Source organism: Canis lupus, chromosome 36, assembly GCF_003254725.2.
Source record: "Canis lupus dingo isolate Sandy chromosome 36, ASM325472v2, whole genome shotgun sequence".
NCBI lineage: Eukaryota > Metazoa > Chordata > Mammalia > Carnivora > Canidae > Canis > Canis lupus.
In genome coordinates this window covers 22,122,969-22,147,861 of record NC_064278.1, presented here as the reverse complement: position 1 = coordinate 22,147,861, position 24,893 = coordinate 22,122,969, and the positions used below count along the sequence as shown (strand labels likewise).

The 24,893-nt window shown below is 40.5% G+C and overlaps 1 protein-coding gene across 15 annotated transcripts in view; it reads right to left on the bottom strand.

The window, feature by feature from the left end:
• The window catches only part of OSBPL6 (oxysterol binding protein like 6), a 213,888-nt gene that overhangs the window by 68,683 nt on the left and 120,312 nt on the right, over positions 1–24,893 (bottom strand). For all 15 annotated transcript variants that reach the window (XR_004803135.2, XM_049106180.1, XM_035696195.2 and 12 more), the window contains one exon: positions 454–546. Coding sequence is in view for 14 of the 15 variants with exons in the window: in XM_049106180.1 (XP_048962137.1) it covers positions 454–546 (93 nt within the window). In the remaining variant the exon portion in view is untranslated. The remainder of the gene's footprint in view (positions 1–453; positions 547–24,893) is intronic.

Genomic DNA, 24,893 nt, shown 5'->3' with positions numbered 1-24,893 from the left:
GTTTGCAAAGGTTATGTCCAATGCGCTAACGTATTTAAGGACCTGGCACAGTGCCTGGAACGCAGTGCACAGGCAATCATGGTAGCTGTTCCTATTGTTAGCATTATGATTTTTTTTTTGCTGGATCTAGTGATTTTTTTTTTTCTATTAGCTTGATGTAGAAATATTTGCTCATGTCTCCAACAGAATGACAATAGTTTCTCTTCCTTGCAAATAAAGAGTATTTTGGATCTTTGTAGCCCTGGAACTCCCAGCAAAATATACTTTCATTTGATCCTTCCTTATACAGGGCAGAGAAAACCTACACACCAGAGGCAGAACAATGTGGCAGTCAGCCCTACAAGAGGAATCCCAGCTACCCGAGAGGAGTCAGGTGTGGGAACCGTTGACAGTTCTGCTGGCCCCAGAGCAGGCAAGAGGCCATCTGGGAAAGCACCACGTTTTGTCACTGACCTTGGAGAGGGGGACCGGCTCTGGTTCTAGCAACTGCCGACTGACAGAGGGCTCGGTGCTGGAGGAAGCAGTCCTCTCCAGTACGTGGATACTCTGAAAAGAAGTGGAAATACAGCCCAGGATTAGATAACCCATTTTTCATGTGGATGGACATGGGGGGGGATGGGGGATGAGAGATCACATGGATCACAGTAAGAACAGTAAACCATGTTGACAATGGCAGGTTCCAGGAGACCCGGGGCAGCGGTTAACAGTCAGAAAACTGTCAGCCCAGGATTTGGTGTTTCCGTCTTACACACATGCTGCTCAGCTGCTGCTACAGTGCTGGTTTCAGGCTCCAAGAAAAGGTCAGAGATCACACGGATTTAGAAACCCACAGAGCAGTCTCCACATATTTATAAATTTATGAGAATGCACATCTACCACTGAGACAATCAGCCTTATATAAAAATATTTGCTTACCTCTCCAAGGGCAGCAGACAAGAAGGGAGGTCTGTATCAAAAAAAGCCCAGATGGGCAGCCCCAGTGGCTCAGTGGTTTAACTCCGCCTTCAGCCGGGTGATCCTGGGTACCCGGGATCGAGTCCCATGTCAGGATCCCTGCATGGAGCCTGTTTCTCCCTCTGCCTGTGTCTCTCTGTGTGTGTGTGTGTGTGTGTGTCTCTCTCTCTCTCATGATTAAATAAATAAAATCTTAAAAAAAAAAAAAAAAAAAAGCCCAGAGCATCAATACCGCTTAAGCCTCTGGAGTTTCTTAAAATCCTTAGGAAATAATTTATAATTGTAATATCTTATAATAATTTTTAAATGCACAGAGAAGAAAACAACACCTCAAGTACGATAAAGAGCAGCTGTCTTGCAGACTATAAAAAGCACTCACAGGTCAGTAAGATAACATTCCAACAGAAAAATGGGCAAAGTACATGAACAGGCAACTCATGCAGAATGCTTGAAAATATGTTCAACCTCAACCTCAGAAGTATTCAAAATAATAAAAGCAAAATAACCATCAGATTCAAGAATGGATCACAGCTGGGGATAGGGGAGTATAAATCGTATAATCTTTCTAAAGAGGAGCCATTTTATTATGAAATCATTACAAAAAGAACATGCCTCATTGATCCAGCAATCCCACAGCTAAATCTTTACCCTAAGGAAGTCAGATTGGCACATAAAGATGTAAGGACAGATAGTTTACTAAAGCATTATTTTATTATAGTAAAAAAATATATAATACATATGACTTATAAGGGGACTGCATGCAGTGATTTGAAATGACAATAAGGATCCCTATTTATTGATATGGGAAAAATACCCAAATGATGTTCTGACAACTGAAAAAAATCAGGCTACAAAGAGTATGCAAAATATGATGATGCTATACAAATCATCAAAATATATTCCATCATATTAATAGCAGCTATACAAAAGAGATAGCATTATTGGTTTTTTAAAATTTTTCTTAATATCTTTCTTATTTTTTAGTGCAATAAAAACCTATTATTTGTATATTTGGAAAAAAGTCAAGTATTTCTATGGGGGAATAAACTTGAAAGACATCAAAGGAATAACTCAATGGAGTTAACATTTTGGTATAAGCTGAAAATGAAATATAACATTTTTACTCTAGTTAGGAACATTTCATTGGTTCAATAGACAAAGTCAGTATTACATGTACTTACTGGGGCCTCTATTTTTGGCATCTCACTGGAAAAGTATTAGATTAATATTTGCTTTTTCTTTTTTTTAATTTTCTTTTATTTCTTTTTTTAATATTTGCTTTTTCAAGAAGAAAATTACACACTGATATGAGCCAAATTATTCTAATTTCTTGATAAGTTTTAAGCTTCTGGTTATTTCTTTTATCTTGAAAATAAAAGGTCCAACCACAGATCTTTACAATCCTATCCAAATGCATTTTTAAAGTTATTTATGTGGAAGAGAATAATTATGGTGAAAAGTTTACGAATTGCTCCCATTTCTCCAGTTTGTGAGGAAAGGGAAGAAATAACAGATATTTTGGGGCCAAACATAAAGTTGGGCAGGGATTAGTAAGAATCCCTAATCTGATGGCTATAATGTTCAAGGACAATCTAAGCATTAACTGGGACTGCTCTTCTAATTACCAGATTTACCTGAATTAGCAGAGAAAAATGATAAATGTAGCTGAGTATTCCTATGTGTGCCAGTGCCTTTTGTGCAACAGCCAAAAGCAAAGGCATCTTTGGAGAAAGGGGAACCCTTTTATACTGTTGATGGGAATGCAAGTTGGTACTGCCACTCTGGAAAACAGTGTGGAGGTTCCTCAAAAAGTTGAAAATAGAGCTACTTTATGACCCAGCAATTGCACTACTAGGTATTTACCCCAAGGATACAAATATAGTGGTCTGAAGGGGCACCTGCACCCCAGTGTTTACAGCAGCAATGTCCACAATCCCAAACTATGGAAAGAGCCCATATGTTCACTGAGAGTGAATGGACAAAGAAGATGTGTGTGTGTGTGTGACACACACACACACACACATATATACAGTGGAATATTACTCAGCCATCAAAAAGGAAGTCTTACATTTGCAACAATGTGGATGGAACCAGAGGATATTATGTAAGCGAAGTAAGTCAATCAGAGAAAGATAATTATTATATGATTTCACTCAGATGTGGAATTTGAGAAACAAAACAGAGGAGCATAAGGGAAGGGAGGAAAAAAAAGAAAAAAACAAGACCAAATCAGAGAGGAAGCAAACCATAGGGACCTTAACCATAGGAAACAAACTAAGGGTTGCTAAAGGGGAGGTGGGTTGGAGGATATAGTCACTGTGTGATGGGCATTAAGGAGGGCACATGATAGAATGAGCACTGGGTGTTATAAGCAACTGATGAATCACTGAACTCTACTTTTGAAACTAATAATACCCTATATGTTAATTGAATTTAAATTTTTTAAAAAATGAAAAAAAAAAAAGAGTTTCTTGCCCCATATAATTCAAGATTTATTTCTGGGGAAAGGGAAATATGCTAACCCGGAAATATTCCATGAAACTAATTGCCTGGTAAATTTGTGGGGGAAAAAAGCCTTTCTGCAGAGTTATTAAATAAAAAAGCTGAAAGAAGTTCTATTCTAAAGTCAATAGACTGAAATCAAACCATCATTACAGTGTGGGATAATGCAGAGAATGTCAATCAGGGCAGGTGGTAGGGAAGTAGAATTATCTCTGGCATCTTTTTCAAAGTACACGTATCATCCCACACATAGATTCTGATGGGCCCCCAGGGAAAATCTCCCACCTTCTCACCCCAGAGAGGAACACTGCTATTGATGGGCAGGAATCATCAGTTTTGCTGAGTGAGAAAAGGATGACAAATGAGCAAAATGAGAAAAACCACTGGCCTACATTCAGATGAAACGAGAATTGAACTTGGGTTCCCACACATACTAAGTACTTGTTTGAGGCTATTATTTAATTTCTCTCTGCATCTATTTCCTCGTCTCCAGGAAGAGAAGACAATAGTAGGAGCTACCTTACAAGTTCAATGTAAACATCAAATGAGATATATGATAATGATACTAAATAAATGTCAGTGGAATCTGAATTATATTGTACCACTTATAACTATGATATTTTATCAAATAAATATGTCAGACTCTACCCACTGTTTTCATTTTACCTTAAAAAAAAAAAAAAAAAAGCAAAGGCATCTCATGAGGTTAAAACTGGTGGTTAAAACTGGTGTGCTCAGAACTGGAGGTTAAAACTGGTGTGCTCAGATCTTTAACAAAAAGGGAGCAAAGAACCCGGGACTTGCATTATTTGTTCATGTTGGTATTTTGGATAGGATCTTATTCAAAACACAGCAGCTAAATTTAAAATTAAGATCTATTCTGAGATCATGTAATTAGAAACAAAAATGAGAATTTTGTTGCTGTTGAAACAAAAACGTTATTACCTTCTTTTGGGAGGTAATCGTCTCCTCCCTCCCAAATTTCATTTTCTTTCTTATGTCTTAATAAGACAAAACTAATATATGCTCATTACGAAAGATTCAAATACAACATAGAAATATATGAAAGAAAGAACATAGAAATATATGAAAGAAAGAAAGAAAGAAAAGGTCAAACTTTCAACTCATCATTCCACCCGGCTAGCTTCTGGAGCAATGATTCTGAAAAGGTAGCTCTTGAACCAAGGATCAAATAAGGTTGAACAAATTTTTGAAAACCGAGGCCTTAACCCTGTTCTGTGTGGCTATTGCTTTTACTTACTCTAAATTGTCCAGTTAGATATGTTTGGCTCGAGCCCTCCTCTACCCTCATACTTACAGGTTGCTGGGCAATAGAACACATATACATCACCTCCCTGGCTCCGACCCTAACAAACAAATGTGGTAAGAAAAGCAAAACTTGGGAAGAAAGTTGACCGTAGTAACTATGTAGGCAGGAAATAAAGGATTAATTCAGGAATTTAGCCAGAGGAAGGAAACTAAATTCTCTAATTTCCAAACCAAGCCAGAGACCTAGAAAATCAATTTAGGATATTGAAGGTGTGATAAAAATGAGTTTTGTCTCTAAAGATACCTGGGAATAATGAAAATGTTGCTAAGATTTTGTGACTCTAAAGGGTTAGCAACGAAACTGGAAAGAATCTACAAAATACCTACTGCAGTATCTGTGACAAAAAACCCAATGTTACTTTATTTTCCACCTGGTTTTACTAAACAGTTTATAGTATAGAAGAAAAGAGGTTCATTTATTTCAAACGTGGTTCAGTATAGTACATTCAAGCTGAGTGAAAAATACAAGACCCAAATGTTGATTTGCTAAGTCACAAATAATCATAAAAACCTTATGAAGAAATTGTAAATAATGAATATTTTATTATCACAAATGTATGTATATATTTTACTTAAAAATTAAAGAAGCATAAATTAGAGAGGGAGACAAACCAGGAGAGACTCCTAACTCTGGGAAGCGAACAAACGGTTGCAGAATGGGAGGTAGGTAGGGGGTTGGGGTAACTGGGTGACGGGCACTGAGGAGGGCACTTGATGGGATGAGCACTGGGTGTTATGCTATATGTTGGCAAATCAAACTTCAATAAAAAATAATAAAAATAAAAATAAAAGAAGTGTAATTTATAAAACCACTGGGTGATACTCCTTATAAATGTAACTAGCTTCAAAAAATAAGCTATTTCATTTCACCTCTGTAATGGTAATGAAGAAGCCAAAAGCTCTTATGCAAACTTGCAGTCTTATATTTGTATATTATTAGAACCTATCACTGTCTATTTATTATCCAATAATAAAAAATTAAACCCCTACCTTAAGAACTACCTTCACACTCATGGTGTTTAAAGCTAAAAGCAAATCCCTGAAGTTATATAATCACACGCATAACCATTCATTATTTGTTTTGATTGTTTTGTTTTGTTTTTTTAAGAAAGGACAGGAGCAGAGAGAGAATCTTAAGCAGGTTCCACACCCAGCTCAGAGCCCAATGCAGGGCTCGACCTCACAACCCTGACACCATGACCTGATCCAACATCAAGACCTGGACGCTTAACTGACTGAAGCACCCATTCATTATTTGTAATGAAATATCTAAATACTTAAATGCTCCATTTTCAATATTGGCAGATAAAAAGAAGACAGTCTTCAGCCTTCACCCTACTCAGTCTTGGACTCTAGGTAGACTGGGTGCTCCTTGAAGGTAGGGATCAGCTCATCTTCACCTTGGTATCCCACCTCCTCTACCGCCAACCCACCCTTAGCATAAGACCCCACGCACTGCAGCCAGTCAAAAATTTCTGGAGGTTTCCAGAGCTCTCTGATGAATCTGTAGAGAATAGTCCCTCAGCAATCATTGACACATGATTAGGCATAAAATGGCCTTCTAGCTTCATATTGGGATTTTAAAAAAAACCTCACAGCTCCAAGAGGTCGGAGCTTGTGAAAGCATTTAAACAACTTAACTTTTCAAAGTGACACATCCAGTGAATTAACCACAGGGCTCTTGTTCAGTAGATTTAAAGCTAATGGCTGGTTAAACTAACGTGGCAACATCGTCAGTAACAAGAATGAGCCCATTTCATAAGGTTTCCTTGAAGATCATAACCTGTGCTATCTACTTTTGTGTACTTTTCTTCCCTAGCTGGCTATTTTCATATTCTTTCATGGCGATGTGAAAACATATGCCAAATACTTTCAATGTGTTATACGTATTATATAAGCAGGTTAAATAAAGGATTACATAAACCTATTAATTATTCTTTTAGAATCAAGTTTCCTTTCAAATCCTAAAATTACGACTTTTCAGGTCAGTGAGGTTTTTTTTTCTAAGACTTTTTTTTTTTTTTAAGAGTAGTTTTAAGTTTACAGCAAAACTGAAAGTTCAGAGATTTCCCATAGGCCACTGGCCCCCTCATATGCGTCTCCCCCATGATCAGTATGCCCCACTAGAGTGGTACATTTGTCACGGTGACAAACCTAGCTTCGTCACCTAGCTTCATTACAGGTCCGTTTCTTGTTATTGTGTTTTAAATTTAAATTGGATTTGCACTTCTGCACAGTGGAGGAAACACTTAACAGAACCAAAAGGCAACCTACGGAATGGGAGAAGATATTTGCAAGTGACATATCAGATAAAGGGGGCTAGTATCCAAGATATAGAAAGAACTTGCCAAACTCAACACCCAAAAACTCCAAGTCCCTTTTTTTAAGGAACTTAGACCACACAGAGAAGGTGGGAGTACTACTCTGCTGCCTGTCATCCACCCCCCCATCCCCCAGAGAGAACTGATACATATATTTAGCTTAAAGCCAGGAGTCTAGGACACACATGTCACTACAGCTCTTTAATTTGGTAAGAGTTCATTTAGTGTCAACTCCCACGGAGGGGGATAGGATTCTCAAAATGAGAGTGCCCAAGATCCGCTGAAAGGGGCTCCTGGTTTGTTAGCTCTTTCTTTGCCCTCTTCTCCTTTGCAAGACATACAGGAACTGCTGTCACTGTTTCAGGCTATGGCTACAAATGTCTGCAAAGGCCCCCTTTTTCATACAAATTGAGGGCAGTAATAAGGCAAACTGGCCCACTGCTCTCTGAACGTTACCTCCCCTAAAATTGCCCGTCTGATCATATTGAAGCTATTTTGACATTCATGAGTTATGTCACACATTTTCAAAGAAAAATACCTAAAATAGCTTTATAACTTCTAAGTTATTTCCTTCTTCAGGCTTTTGGCTGTCAGGCTTGTGTCTCTGCTAGTTGCATCTAATTTTAATTAATTAATTTATTTTAAAGATCTTATTTATTTGACAGAGAGAGAGAGAGAGAGAGAGAGAACTTGCACAAGTAGGCAGAGTGGCTGGCAGAAGGAGGGAGAAGCAGACTCCCCGCTAAGACAGCCTGACATGGGGCTCCAGCCCAGGGCCCTGGGATCATGACCTGAGCCCAGGACAGATGCTTAATGGACTGAGCCACCCAGGTGACCCTAGTCACATCTAATTTTTTTAAAATTATTTATTCATGAGAGACACAGAGAGAGAGGCGGAGACACATGCAGAGGGAGAAGCAGGCTCCCGGGACTCCAGGATCACCCCCTGGGCCAAAGGCAAACGCTAAACCGTTGAGCCACCCAGGCATCCCAGTGGCATCTAATTTTAACTCAGCAACACTATTTTCAGTGAAGCTTGTCACTTTCATGTGATAATGCTGATGGTAACGGTGGTGGTGGCGGCAGCGGTAGTGTCTGGGGTTCTCTGCATCCCTGTCTCTAAGCTTTACATGGATTATTTCATTCCATTTTCACAGAAAGAGCCTGAGTCATGACTATGACATTTATTTTACCGCTGATGGGACTGAGAGAGGCACAGAGGGGTTAAATGAATGACAGGGGGTCGGTAAGTGTTGGATTTGGAACGTGAATGGAGATCTTGCTCTGCACTCAGGCTTCTAAGCCTTCTACTGAAAGCAAGGCCAATGTGAAATGGCAAAACGACAGCAATTTCAAGTAGCGTATTCCCTCGAGACTAACTGACCACATCAGAAGCCACCCTCGACCAAACTTCTGTGGAAGCAGAGAGGCAGGAATGAGTAAAACAAAAAAAGATTCTAGCACTCCTAAATATGGTGCAACCTTAAGGTTCATTTCCGAGTCAAGAACTAAGAGCAAGCCAGCTAGCTTTTCCTTCGGGGATGCAGTGTCCGACCCGAGAAAAGAACAGGAATTTTGCAGTCACGCAGATGAGCATGCCAACCCTCATGCTGCTCTTTACCACGTGACTTGGGCAAACCATGACCCTCTCCCACCTCGGGGTCCTCTAGCTGTAAAATGGGGAAGGTAACGTGTCCCTTGGAAGACCCTGCACATCCTGGAGCTGGCACCCAATTCATGCACACCTGGGGATCTGATAAACAGTAGCTGACATCTCAGTGGTAAACGCTGTAAGAATAAATCTTTAGGAATCCTGTGTATTTTTATAGAAAGATGTGTCCAAGCACCCCGCTGGGCATGACATCTGGAAGCGAAGAATTCACGCCCGACATGACCACGATGTTATCTGGTCAACCTAGTAACGGTAGGCAGCAGCACCTCGTGACCAGAGCTTTAGGACTTCCTGAGGAAGCTAACAGATTGAGTGCAGACCCTGCACCCCTTTTTTTTAAAGATTTTATTTATTTATTCATGAGAGACACAGAGAGAGAGAGAGAGAGGCAAAGACATAGGCAGAGGGAGAAGCAGGCTCCATGCAGGAGCCCGACGTGGGACTCGATTCTGGGACCCCAGGGTCACAACCTGGGCCAAAGGCAGCGCTAAACTGCTGAGCCACCTGGGCTGCCCACCCTGCACTCTTCTAAATGGCATGGCAGCAGAGGCACGTGGACTTGCCTGCTGTCTTCTTCATAACTCCCTTCAAGAAATATCATCATCATGATCATCATTATTGGAATAGCATAAAATACCAAAATCACTGAAGCCAGAGGGCCACGACTATATAAGCAATAATTCTACTACTTTCTTTATAGTAATAATTGTCTTACTCTCACTGAAAGATGGCAGAGTTGCATTAATGATAAATCTCCACTTAAGTGCCACTAATGAATGAAAGTGGAAAATTTTATTTATTTTTTTTACTCCCCCTCCCCCGCCCCACTGCAGGGCAGGGTATGTGTGACATTGAAAGTGGAAAATTTTAGAAACAGTGGCTGGGAAGAGGCCACACGACATGCCTGGGGAAGGAGAGGCAGCGGTCATCCAGTCTTGATTCCTGCACAGAAATATGAAAGTTACTAGGAGCCAATAGTTAGGGCCCCACATTGAACTGGCCTATGGCTGGAAACCCTGCATTGTAAGAAATACCATCAGGAATTTTTTTTTCCATCAAGTAGTCAATTTACAGCCAACAGTAGTTCAGCAATCTTGACTGTGAAGTGGTAAAAGGCATGTGAATAAGCAGCTTTTTAATTCCCATGGTTGCCTTCCAGGAGTACTGGACCCAGAACCCACCAGCAGGTTTGTTTCTTACCTGTACTCTCAAGACTCACGAACACATTAACAAAATCCCTGAAAACCTCAGCAACTCTGATCATACTTTGGTGCAGCAATTATAAACAAATGGCAAATAACAGGGAAACATACTAGGTCACTTCAAGAGCAAAGGCTCTGGAACATGCAGAGTTAATTTAAAAGGCAGGGTGGCAGGTAAGTGTGACTTGATCAGAACAGTAAAGTCAAGATAGTTTATAATTTTCTTTTTCTCTTTTAAAAAAAGATTTTATTTATTTATTCATGAGACACAGAGAGAGAGAGAGAGAGAGAGGCAGAGACACAGAGGGAGAAGCAGGCTCCATTCAGGGAGCCCGACATGGGAATTCATCTGGGGACTCCAGGATCACGCCCTGGGCCAAAGGTAGATGCTCAACCCCTGAGCCACCCAGGAGTCCCTAATTTATAATTTTCTACACAGCTATTCAACGACCCAGAACAGACAAGGGTTTTCAGTAGGACAATCACTCACATGATTTTGCTAACAAAAAAAAAGAAGAAAAAATCCTATATGGATCTATTTATGTGTATCTATATGTATGTGTATTTAAGGCGGAGTTCATTTGTTTTGATCACCTCTATGTACTCAGAGCATATATATGGTTTGCTTATATGTACCCATAAATATTTGCTGAATGAAAGAACAAACAAATTGCCATGAGATAAATACAGGTAGTAAAGTAGAGAAAGGGTGGCCCAGCACCTGTCTCAGCACCTCAAGATGGTTTTAAAAATTTGCAGCAAGGTTTTAAAAACTTGCTGCAAGTTTTTAAAACCTATGGGGCATATCCTACACATTTAATTTCAAGTTTGTTTGTTTGTTTGTTTTTTGTTTTTGTTTTTTTTTTTTTACTTATGGAGGTAAGGCTTACAATTTCATTACTAATATAGCTGACAGGGCCTCCCAGGTGGCTCAGCAGTTGAACATCTGCCTGCAGCCCAGGGTGTGATCCTGGAGACTGGGATCGAGTCCCACATCAGGCTCCCTGCATGGAGCCTGCTTCTCCCTGTACCTGTGTCTCTGCCTCTCTCTCTCTGTGTGTCTCTCATGAATGAATAAATAAAATCTTTTAAAAAATAAAATAAAGTAGCTAACATTTATATTTACTATATTCACAATACTATTTTAAAGCTACATACATATGCATGTTAACTCACAAAATATGAGTCAAAAAATATGACATACATTTTTTTTGCTATAGAAGCAATAAGCATTCATTGCAGAAACATTGGTGGGTGGGGGGAATGGATGGATCAGAAAAGAAAAAAGAAATGAAAACTACCACACCAGCAACAAACTCTTTCAATATCTTGCTGTATTTGCTTTCAGCTTTTTTTCAATGCATATATACACTGCATTCTTTTTTAAAATATTTATTTATTTATTTATTTATTTATTTATTTATTTATTTGAGAGAGAGAGAGAGAGAGAGAGAGGGCATGAGGAGGAGGGGAAGCAGGACGGGAAGAAAGAGAATTTGAAGCAGACTCTGCGCTAAGTGCAGAGACCAACATGGGACTCAATTCCACAATTCCAAGATCACGACCTGAGCTGAAATCAGAGTCAGATGCTTAACTGACTGAGCCACCTGAGTCCCTATATACATGTGGTTCTTAAAAATAAAAGTGGAATTATACTATATTTTCAACTTAATAACCAGTTTTCTTCAATTAACAATGTAAGATTTTCCCACAGCATGGAACATTCTTCAAAAACATTTTTAGCAGCAGTACAATATTCCATTGCAGGACCACGAGGTAGGTTATTTATTTAAATAACTCCTTGTTGAACAGTAGGCTGTTTCTAATGTTTTAATAACATAAAAATACTCTGATAAATATCTTTGCACAGAAATCTTTACATGTATCTTTGGTGCTTCCTTGGAATACGTTTCTTAGAAGCTGAGTTACTGTGTCCTTATGGGGATGACCTTTTAAGAGATTTTAGATATGTATCACAACATTTCCCTCCAGAAAAGCAGAATCAGTTAACATGTGTAGCAGCAGTGCATGAGAATGTCCATTTCCCTGAAAACTCATAAACACTGGCTATCGTTATTATTACAAAATTAGCTCTTAATCAGGATTTGAGGTCAAGAAGTCTGGTGCTTTATACAAGTTACGTGGGGCTTTCCTCTATCTTTGTGAGAGTATTTTACTTATAGCCTAGTCACTTTCAGTAGCGACTGGGCAAAGGGATGGTAACATCTTCTCTCTGTCAAAATTGAAAATCAAACAAAGCAGTTTTGTAGAATTTACGGTCCTCTGAGATGATGTTTTTATAGTCCTTGAGAAACACCTGTAAACGTATTCTGTGAAGAGTGATGCTTTCCAAACCTGGGTGAGCCACAGTCTCCCGGGGAAGCATCTGTAAATGACAGATTCCCAGGTCCCCTCTATGACCCATGAATGAGGCCCTTTGGGGTTCACTAACTGATTATACTGTGGCTCTTTCTATTTGGTGTTACACCTAAGAACTGAACAGGCAGCGTTAATCTTGGGTCTGACAGACAAATTTGCTGCCATCAAAATGCTATCCCAAACCAGCCAGCTCAATAAGAAGAGAGAACTTCTCCAGCGAGAAGCTGATAAAGCAGGCCTAGAGAACCAGAGGCTTCTGCAAACATACCAACGAAAGCAGCAACCAGATTCTTTCTCAAATAATGTCGAGTTCTGAATTCCTCGTGGATAATGAGCACCTGAATGCTAGGTGGCAGATTTCTTTCCAGTGGTCTCAATTTCAGCACATTTGACATGGACTGAATACCCACGGCGAACACCAAGCAGCAGTGACAGTGATCTCCAAACGGTGGCGACTACAGGGCTGCTCATTTCATTTCATGGAAAAGGCTAATCACAGTTTTCAATGAATATAAACAAAGGGTCCAAACTTCTCATTACAAAGACAATAGGTGTGCAAATACAGAAAATTCAGGAAAGCACAAAGAACTTGATTCACCTTCAATAATAGTATTTCATGATAAAAATTATGAACAAATTGGTCTCTGTACCATTTGGTCTATTGTTCCCCCAGACAATGAGGGTGTTAAAAAAAAATCACCGTTATCACTGAGGGAAAAAAATAAGGTGGCAAAACATAACTCAAAAATAATTGACACCGGCTGCCTTACAGAGTTTGCTTTGAAGTGTACAGAAGGCCCTTCTCCTGGACATTCAGCTTGTCAAGCCCTAAAGTGAAGCAAATAGTGGTGTGGGCAAGAACAGGGGCTCTAGAATCAGGCTTTCCATGGAGCAAATCCTGTCTTAGCTGCTCATTAGCTGTGGGGAAGATGCTCCACTTTATGCCATCATTTAGGTCTTTGAAAGAGGCGAGGATTGTTCCAAACTTCCACTGTGAGAACCCACGAGACATTAGCTGTTGCTGGTGTTGTCCTAGCTGTTTATTCATGAATTTTGTCTAATATTTAGATTTTCCAGGACACCCAATTTACAAAATGCGTCTAAATCACAGAAGCTTGTCACAGCCTGTTCTTGCAAGTAATTATTTTTTCTTTCCCATTAACATAGGTCCTCAGTCCTAAAAGTTAGGTTCCATGGGATGAGTAGAATCCCAAAAAGGCTAAACTAGAAGCAGCTCAAGCTTAAATCGGAGGTTTGGTATTAAATCAGGAATACTTGCATTTTCTTTTCTCTAAAAGCTAGAACGCTTTTGTTTGCAGTAACACTTTATTTTTCTCAACTCAAAGATGGAAACAGGTTTCATATTCAGAAGACAGACACTGTATTTCAAAGCAGTGATCTGGTTGTTTCATTTAACAAAGCTATTTGAAGAAGATGCTTCAGAGGTTCAACTGGAAGAGACGTATTCCAATTCACTTCATGTATATGCTGGGGGATATTTTTATCAGCCTGTTTGTCCAGGAAGAAATATTGTATGAAAACTCCATACATAAAGTATAGACATTGATGAGGACCACTGTTGCTTTCTAGTTTTTTTAGGCACCTTTTTCATTTCTAAGGAAAGTCGCATAAGCAGCAGATGCTGCTGACACCAGAACTTGGAAGTCAGGTCACCAGTCCATGGTCCCAGGAGTCCCACATAATCACTGCTGGAGACTGCTTTCACTTGTCATCGATGAACATTAACTGAATGGGCCATGGCTGCTTTTCAAATGTATTGCTGGTGATAATGTATAGGAGACATCTTTAGATACTCATGTAATCGAAATCTTCTATTTGTTGTGGAAGATTGACTATGACACTAAATAAATATTTTATCAAAACTGGCAAGAAGATTAACTACAAGCCTCTTAAGACTTACTCATAATTTTTCCTTAAAAATTATTTATTTTATGATCTCTGAGCTTCAGCGAACTTTGAATCATTATAAGGAATGGCTTATACTTTTTCTCTGATTTGTCATTAAACTAAAAAGATGGACTCATTGAAGCATTTGCGATGTCTAAACTGGAAGATCTGTAACAATTTTAATTGTGTCTAATACTAATAATAGACTCTATCATCTAGTAACTATGCATTCCAAACCCTAAATTCTTAGAGAAATAGTGTCTGATTTACTGAAAATGACCCAATAATGATACAAATAGAAATAAACTGTGGCACCAAAGAGAGGTTCCACTTTTAAACATGCAGATCCCTGGGCCTAATCCCAGAACTTCTGAAACTGTCTCTACAGGTGGTCTCAGTCTTGTGTATTGTAAAAAATTCTCTAAAATATGTAAATGTGAGAGTAATTACGAAGACAAACAAAATCTAGTCAGCTGGTCATAAACTTAGCCTATTAGGTAATGTTACCTTAAAATAAGCACTATGGGAAATAGTAACTACTGTCTTAAAATAAAGTTATGGAAACACTAATTTGAAAAGATATATGCACTTTGGTGTTTACTGCAGAATTATCTACAATGGCCAAGATATGGAAGTAACCCAACCACCCACTGACAGATGAATGGATAAGGAAGATGTGGTATGTATGTGTGTCTATATATATTATATATACCAAAAAGTATTTATTTTATGATCTTTGAGCTTCAGTGAACTTTGAATCATTATAAGGAATGGCTAATATCTTTTTCTTTCATTTTTCATTAAACTAAAAAGATTGACTCACTGAAGCATTTACGATGTCTAAACATACATATGTGTGTGTATGTATATATGTACATATATATACATAAACACACATACAATGAAATATTACTCAGCCAATAAAAGAATGAGACTGTGCCATTTGAGACAAGATGGATAAACCTAGAAGGTGTTGTGCTAAGCGAAATAAATCAGACTGAGAAAGACAAATTCCATATGATTTCACTCATAAGTTGAGATCTTAAAAAAAAAAAAAACAACCCAAACCCCAAATGAATCAAACAAACAAAAAGCAGAATCAGACCTATAAATACAGAGAACAAACTGATGGTTGCTAGAGGGGAGAGGGACGGGAGGTTGGGTAAAGTGGGTGAAAGCTAGTGGGAGATACAGATCTCCAGTTAGGGAATGAATAAAGTCACAGGGAATAAAAGGCACAGTAAAGGGAATACAGTCAGTGATGTTTTATTTATTTTTTTTTTTTTAATTTTATTTATTTATGATAGTCACATAGAGAGAGAGAGAGAGAGAGGCAGAGACACAGGCAGAGGGAGAAGCAGGCTCCATGCACCAGGAGCCCGATGTGGGATTCGATCCCGAGTCTCCAGGATCGCGCCCTGGGCCAAAGGCAGGCGCCAAACCGCTGCGCCACCCAGGGATCCCTTTTTTTTTTTTTTTTTTTTTTTTTTTGTCAGTGATGTTTTAAAAGCAATTATGGGGACAAATGGTAGCTTCTCTTGTGGTGAACATGGGATCATGTACAAAGTTGTTGAATCACTATGTTTACACCTGAAACTAATGGAACGTTGTGTGTCGACTATACTCAAAATAACATAAAATGTTACCTCCCACCCGCACCAATATTTTTAACATCTGTTAACATTTTAACAATGCTTTGCTTTTGTCTGATGCAATTTCCTTCTTGGGCTTCAAGTCATTTATTTCACCATATAATCACTGTCGGTAGCAAGCAAAAAGGTCTGTGCTCCCAGCTGCCCTCTGCCACCCCTGGATGATTCTTCTTCCACTCTTGAAACCCACCCTTCTTTTTTTTTTTTTTTTTTTTTTTTTTTTTATTGGTGTTCAATTTACTAACATACAGAATAACACCCAGTGCCCGTCACCCATTCACTCCCACCCCCGCCCTCCTCCCCTTCTACCACCCCTAGTTCGTTTCCCAGAGTTAGCAGTCTTTATGTTCTGTCTCCCTTTCTGATATTTCCCACACATTTCTTCTCCCTTCCCTTATTTTCCCTTTCACTATTATTTATATTCCCCAAATGAATGAGAACATATAATGTTTGTCCTTCTCTGACTGACTTACTTCACTCAGCATAATACCCTCCAGTTCCATCCACGTTGAAGCAAATGGTGGGTATTTGTCATTTCTAATAGCTGAGTAATATTCCATTGTATACATAAACCACATCTTCTTTATCCATTCATCTTTCGTTGGACACCGAGGCTCCTTCCACAGTTTGGCTATCGTGGCCATTGCTGCTAGAAACATCGGGGTGCAGGTGTCCCAGCGTTTCATTGCATTTGTATCTTTGGGGTAAATCCCCAACAGTGCAATTGCTGGGTCGTAGGGCAGGTATATTTTTAACTGTTTGAGGAACCTCCACACAGTTTTCCACAGTGGCTGCACCAGTTCACATTCCCACCAACAGTGTAGGAGGGTTCCCTTTTCTCCACATCCTCTCCAACATTTGTGGTTTCCTGCCTTGTTAATTTTTCCCATTCTCACTGGTGTGAGGTGGTATCTCATTGTGGTTTTGATTTGTATTTCCCTGATGGCAAGTGATGCAGAGCATTTTCTCATGTGCATGTTGGCCATGTCTATGTCTTCTTCTGTGAGATTTCTGTTCATGTCTTTTGCCCATTTCATGATTGGATTGTTTGTTTCTTTGGTGTTGAGTTTAAAAAGTTCTTTATAGATCTTGGAAACTAGCCCTTTATCTGATATGTCATTTGCAAATATCTTCTCCCATTCTGTAGGTTGTCTTTGAGTTTTGTTGACTGTATCCTTTGCTGTGCAAAAGCTTCTTATCTTGATGAAGTCCCAATAGTTCATTTTTGCTTTTGTTTCTTTTGCCTTCGTGGATGTATCTTGCAAGAAGTTACTATGGCCGAGTTCAAAAAGGGTGTTGCCTGTGTTCTTCTCTAGGATTTTGATGGAATCTTGTCTCACATTTAGATCTTTCATCCATTTTGAGTTTATCTTTGTGTATGGTGAAAGAGAGTGGTCTAGTTTCATTCTTCTGCATGTGGATGTCCAATTTTCCCAGCACCATTTATTGAAGAGACTGTCTTTCTTCCAATGGATAGTCTTTCCTCCTTTATCGAATATTAGTTGCCCATAAAGTTCAGGGTCCACTTCTGGATTCTCTATTCTGTTCCACTGATCTATGCGTCTGTTTTTGTGCCAGTACCACACTGTCTTGATGACCACAGCTTTGTAGTACAACCTGAAATCTGGCATTGTGATGCCCCCAGATATGGTTTTCTTTTTTAAAATTCCCCTGGCTATTCGGGGTCTTTTCTGATTCCACACAAATCTTAAAATAATTTGTTCTAACTCTCTGAAGAAAGTCCATGGTATTTTGATAGGGATTGCATTAAACGTGTATATTGCCCTGGGTAACATTGACATTTTCACAATATTAATTCTGCCAATCCATGAGCATGGAATATTTTTCCATCTCTTTGTGTCTTCCTCAATTTCTTTCAGAAGTGTTCTATAGTTTTGAGGGTATAGATCCTTTACATCTTTGGTGAGGTTTATTCCTAGGTATCTTATGCTTTTGGGTGCAATTGTAAATGGGATTGACTCCTTAATTTCTCTTTCTTCAGTCTCATTGTTAGTGTATAGAAATGCCACTGACTTCTGGGCATTGATTTTGTATCCTGCCACGCTACCGAATTGCTGTATGAGTTCTAGCAATCTTGGGGTGGAGACTTTTGGGTTTTCTATGTAGAGTATCATGTCATCGGCGAAGAGGGAGAGTTTGACTTCTTCTTTGCCAATTTGAATGCCTTTAATGTCTTTTTGTTGTCTGATTGCTGAGGCTAGGACTTCCAGTACTATGTTGAATAGCAGTGGTGAGAGTGGACATCCCTGTCTTGTTCCTGATCTTAGGGGAAAGGCTCCCAGTGTTTCCCCATTGAGAATGATATTTGCTGTGGGCTTTTCATAGATGGCTTTTAAGATGTCGAGGAATGTTCCCTCTATCCCTACACTCTGAAGAGTTTTGATCAGGAATGGATGCTGTATTTTGTCAAATGCTTTCTCTGCATCCAATGAGAGGATCATATGGTTCTTGGTTTTTCTCTTGCTGATATGATGAATCACATTGATTGTTTTACGGGTGTTGAACCAGCCTTGTGTCCCAGGGATAAATCCTACTTGGTCATGGTGAATAATTTTCTTAATGTACTGTTGGATCCTATTGGCCAGTATCTTGTTGAGAATTTTTGCATCCATGTTCATCAGGGATATTGGTCTGTAATTCTCCTTTTTGGCGGGGTCTTTGTCTGGCTTTGGAATTAAGGTGATGCTGGCTTCATAGAACGAATTTGGAAGTACTCCATCTCTTTCTATCTTTCCAAACAGCTTTAGGAGAATAGGTATGATTTCTTCTTTAAACGTTTGATAAAATTCTCCTGGGAAGCCATCTGGCCCTGGACTCTTGTGTCTTGGGAGGTTTTTGATGACTGCTTCAATTTCCTCCCTGGTTATTGGCCTGTTCAGGTTTTCTATTTCTTCCTGTTCCAGTTTTGGTAGTTTGTGGCTTTCCAGGAATGCGTCCATTTCTTCTAGATTGCCTAATTTATTGGCGTATAGCTGTTCATAATATGTTTTTAAAATCGTTTGTATTTCCTTGGTGTTGGTAGTGATCTCTCCTTTCTCATTCATGATTTTATTAATTTGAGTCTTCTCTCTCTTCTTTTTAATAAGGCTGGCTAATGGTTTATCTATCTTATTAATTCTTTCAAAGAACCAACTCCTGGTTCTGTTGATCTGTTCCACAGTTCTTCTGGTCTCGATTTCGTTGAGTTCTGCTCGAATCTTTATTAGCTCCCTTCTTCTCTTGGGTGTAGGATCTATTTGCTGTTTTTTCTCTAGCTCCTTTATGTGTAAGGTTAGCTTTTGTATTTGAGTTCTTTCCAGTTTTTGAATGGATGCTTGTATTGCGATGTATTTCCCCCTTAGGACTGCTTTTGCTGCATCCCAAAGATTTTGAACGGTTGTATCTTCATTCTCATTAGTTTCCATGAATCTTTTTAATTCTTCCTTAATTTCCTGGTTGACCCTTTTATCTTTTAGCAGGATGGTCCTTAACCTCCATGTGTTTGAGGTCCTTCCAAACTTCTTGTTGTGATTTAGTTCTAATTTCAAGGCATTATGGTCCGAGAATATGCAGGGGACAATCCCAATCTTTTGGTATCGGTTCAGACCCGATTTGTGACCCAATATGTGGTCTATTCTGGAGAAAGTTCCATGTGCGCTTGAGAAGAATGTGTATTCAGTTGAGTTTGGATGTAAAGTTCTGTAGATATCTGTGAAATCCATCTGGTCCAGTGTATCATTTAAAGCTCTCGTTTCTTTGGAGATGTTTTGCTTAGAAGACCTATCAAGTATAGAAAGAGCTAGATTGAAGTCACCAAGTATAAGTGTATTATTATCTAAGTATTTCTTCACTTTGGTTAATAATTGATTTATATATTTGGCAGCTCCCACATTCGGAGCATATATATTGAGGATTGTTAAGTCCTCTTGTTGAATAGATCCTTTAAGTATGATATAGTGTCCCTCTTCATCTCTCACTACAGTCTTTGGGGTAAATTTTAGTTTATCTGATATAAGGATGGCTACCCCTGCTTTCTTTTGAGGACCATTCGAATGGTAAATGGTTCTCCAACCTTTTATTTTCAGGCTGTAGGTGTCCTTCTGTCTAAAATGAGTCTCTTGTAGACAGCAAATAGATGGGTCCTGCTTTTTTATCCAGTCTGAAACCCTGCGCCTTTTGATGGGGTCATTAAGCCCGTTCACATTCAGAGTTACTATTGAGAGATATGAGTTTAGTGTCATCATGATATCTATTCAGTCTTTGTTTTTGTGGACTGTTCCACTGAACTTCTTCTTAAAGGGGAATTTTAAGAGGCCCCCTTAAAATTTCTTGCAGAGCTGGTTTGGAGGTCACATATTCTTTTAGTTGCTGCCTGTCTTGGAAGCTCTTTATCTCTCCTTCCATTTTGAATGAGAGCCTTGCTGGATAAAGTATTCTTGGTTGCATGTTCTTTTCATTTAGGACCCTGAATATATCCTGCCAGCCCTTTCTGGCCTGCCAGGTCTCTGTGGAGAGGTCTGCTGTTACCCTAATACTCCTCCCCATAAAAGTCAGGGATTTCTTGTCTCTTGCTGCTTTAAGGATCTTCTCCTTATCTTTGGAATTTGCAAGCTTCACAATTAAATGTCGAGGTGTTGAACGGTTTTTATTGATTTTAGGGGGGGATCTCTCTATTTCCTGGATCTGAATGCCTGTTTCCCTTCCCAGATTAGGAAAGTTTTCAGCTAGAATTTGTTCAAATACATATTCTGGCCCTCTGTCCCTTTCGGCGCCCTCGGGAACCCCAATTAAACGTAGGTTTTTCTTCCTCAGGCTGTCGTTTATTTCCCTTAATCTATCTTCATGGTCTTTTAATTGTTTGTCTCTTTTTTCCTCAGTTTCCCTCTTTGCTGTCAACTTGTCTTCTAGGTCACTCACTCGTTCTTCCACCTCGTTAACCCTCGTCGTTAGGACTTCTAGTTTGGATTGCATCTCATTCAATTGGTTTTTAATTTCTGCCTGATTAGCTCTAAATTCTGCAGTCATGAAGTCTCTTGAGTCCTTTATACTTTTTTCTAGAGCCACCAGTAGCTGTATAATAGTGCTTCTGAATTGGCTTTCTGACATTGAATTGTAATCCAGATTTTGTAACTCTGTGGGAGAGAGGACTGTTTCTGATTCTTTCTTTTGAGGTGAGGTTTTCCTTCTAGTCATTTTGCTCAGTGCAGAGTGGCCAAAAGCAAGTTGTATTGGGAAAAAGAGAAAAAGAGAGGAGAGAAAGAAGGAAAGAAAAGAGAAAGAGAAAAAAAAAAGGGAAGAAAAAGAAAAAAAAACGAAAAAAAAAAAAAAAAAAAAAAAAAAAAAGAAGAAAAAGAGAAAGAAAAAGAAAGGAGAAAAAAAGGGGGTGGGGGAAGGAAACAAATCAAAAAGCAAAACAAAACAAAAACAAAAACAAAAACAAAAACAAAAACAAACAAACAAAAAAAGAACCACCGGGGAGTATCTTCTGATTCTGTGTTCTTTAAGTCCCTTGGCTTCTCCTGGAAGTTGTCCGTCTAGCTGGTGTTCTGGGGGAGGGGCCTGTTGTGCTGATTTTCAGGTGTTAGCAGTTGGGGGAGCTGCTGTGCCCCTGCCTGGTGCAGGGCTCAGTGGGGGTTGTTTACCCCGTGAGGCCGCAGGAGGAACAGCCCCAGTGGCGGGGCAGCTCTGGAAACCTGGATTCAGCTCCGGCAGGAACTCCGTCTGCAGGGCCTGGAGGCTCCGGGGCGGGGCCGCTGATCTGCTCAGCTGGGGCAGGAGCGTCCTTGCTGTCCTGGGCCCTCCCGGCCTCTGCCTGTCCCGGGGGAGGCGGGATCCTGGGCTGTGTCCCGGCGCCCTGTGCTCCGGAGCCTGCGCTGGTGGATTCGCGCTCCCGGGCCGCGCAACCCCCTCCGCGGAGCTGCCGCCCGAGCCCCTCCGAGCTGCTCCTGGAACCGCGCAGCCCCCACCGCACGGAGCCTCTTCCTCTGCCCGAGCCCCCCGAGCTGCTCCCGGGGCCGCGCAGCCCCCTCCGCGGAGCCGCTGCCCGAGCCCCTTCAGCTGCTCCGGTCCCGCCGGGTCCCGCCGTGCGCGCTGCAGCCCTTAGGGAGCTCGGCGCACTCTCCTGGGCGCGCAGTTGCTGTTACTGTCCCGGGGAACCCGAGGGCATCCCCGCCCTCCTGGGTCCTGCTCCACCTCCCCGCGAGCCCCTTTCCGCCCGGGAAGGTCGGTGCAGCTCCTGCTCCTCCGGGACGGGGCTCTCCTGTCCTGGGGACACTCGCCCCGGCCTCAGCCCGGCTCCTCGCGGGGCCCCTCCCCCTTGGAGGCCTTTGTTTCTTTATTTCTTTTTCCCCGTCTTCCTACCTTGATAGATGCGCGAACTCTTCTCACTGTAGCATTCCAGCTGGTCTCTCTTTGAATCTCAGGCCGAATTCATAGATTTTCAGGATAATTTGAAGGTTTTCTAGGTAGTTTGGTGGAGACAGGTGATTTGGAGACCCTACTCCTCCGCCATCTTGCTCCTCCCCCCGAAACCCACCCTTCTCAAGAGACACGGAGCTCCCCACTATACTCCTTTCTACTTTGTCATCTCCCAACCCCATGACGATTCCTTCCCTGCTAATGAGACTTCTGGAACCTGGTTCCCAATCTTCCTCTCCGTGCTAACTGCTCACTCATTTATTCATTAAAATATATTCTGAGCCATAATCATACATGAAGTACTGTGTGAGGTGCCAAGGATACATTTTTGAATGAAATAAAATTCCTATTTCCAGGGAGCTTACAGGTCAGTGACAGGCAATAGGGGAAGAAGATATAGATGTGAACAGATGAATATGTAACCTGTCAGGTGGTGGTTAGTGCTTTGAAGTAAGATGATGCAGGTAGGCAATGAGTGATGAGGGTAGGCAGGGCAGGGTACTGGTGATCCAGAAAGGATGCATTTGGAGAATGAGTCAAGTACATGAGCAAACTTGGAGATGCCTGGAGGAAAGCAAGTTAGGCTAAAGGAGTCCCAAACACAAAGACCCTGCAGTGGGAGCACAACTGAGGAAAATGCTGGAGGGAACTAAGTGAAGGAAAACAAGGCAGGTGATGGGGTCAGAGAGGTGGGCAGAGCCAGATGATGACTGACCTTGTAGACAATGATCAGAAATTCAAGTATTACTTAGAGATAGATGGGAACCACTAGAAGGTTTGGAACAGAGGAGTGGCTTGCTCTGACTCAGGGTTTGAAGGGATCAATCTGACCACTCTGTGAAAATGACCTGTATGTTGGGCAAAGGACTTACAGGCAGGGAAACCGGTTAAAAGACTATGGCCGTCGTCCGAGTGAGATATGATGGTAGCTCAGACCAGGGTAGAGGGGGAGGAGGTGGTAGGCAGCGGTAGGACCCCAGGTACATCCAAAGATAGAACCAATAGGATTCTCTGAGGGTTTGGAAGCAGGTGTGAGAAAAAGGATGAGTCAAGAATGATTCCTGGTGAAGTTTCTGCCTGGACCAAAAGCAAGGACAGACTTGCTGCTTACTGAGATAACGAAGACTGGGAAGGAGTTGATTTCAGAGGGAAATGAAGAGTTCAGTTTTGGACATGTTAAGTTTGAGATGCCTTCTTAACATCCAAGTGGAAATCACTCTTTGTTACCTCAATATGACTATGGTGGACTTAATATCCAGGATCAGGGCTGGCAATCCAAATGCTTTCCAGGGTCAAGCAGGAAACGTAAGTATTGAAGCACGATAAAGAAAGGTAGGGACTGTGGCTGATCAGAGGGTACATACCACATCTAAAGGGGAAGACACTCAGCCACTCCTAAGCGCGGTCTAGTGTAGTCATTTGGAATCTGGGCTCCAGTGTTTGTTCCTACCTCTTCCAATTTCTTTCTTTCTTTTTTTTTTTTTTTTTTTAGGATTTTATTTATTTATTCACAACAGACACAGAGAGAGGCAGAGACATAGGCAGAGGGAGAAGCAGGCTCCCTGCAGGGAGCCCGATGTGGGACTCGATCCCAAACTCTGGGATCACACTCTGAGCCAAAGGGAGATGCTCAACTGCTGAGCCACGCAGACGCTCCTCTCTTCCAATTTAACAGAAAGAAGAATCTGGATATTTAACAACCAAATCTTAGGAGAATAAAAAAAGTTCCACAATCTACTAGATTCTATAAATGCTCAGTTAAAGTTCTAACTACAGGATTTACCAGTGTCCTTAATTTATTAATGTATATCGCAAAAAGAGATTGTGTTTAGCATTTCTCTTGACAATAATAGTCCCTTTTCATGCAAAACCTCAAGGGGAAAGCATTCTTGGGCACATACATTGGGAAATTCTGCTTTTAAAAAAATTAAGAGTATATGTTTCTTGCAGATTATGAATCATAGTTGATTTCTCTCTGTTTCTGGGTCTCTTTCTCACACACACTACACACACTCACACACACATACACACACAAAGTTAATTTTGTTAAATGTTCTAACACTGAATATCAGTCTGAAATGAAATGTAAATGGAGCAATTACTGAAGTCTTCCAACCTGTTAAATCCTAAGTGGATTGACCCTCTTATGTTGATGAAGAAACACTCAGTGAAATCACAAAGGACACTGAATCCCTTCATTTCCTAACTCCTCTCCCTCCCTCACCTGTTGTGCTACATAATTTTGCCACAGGAAGGACAGCCAATTACTACTATGCACTTGGCAGATGGTCTTTGTTTTACTCAATCTATGAGGAAGGAAGAAGAGAGAGGACACATAAATCTGGAATGGCAAGTTTGTAATAAGAAGACAAGACTAACACCATTGAAGGTCTTTAAAAATATCCTCTGGGCTATATTAAAATATTTGAGGTGTAAGGCTTGTCCCTGAAGAATTAGAGCGTGTTGCCTGTTTAGAAGAGCTTAGAAAACAGTTGAGGAGATTGGTTCATTAAAAAAATAATAAATATAAAAATGTCAAATGTTGTCCAAAAGTTCT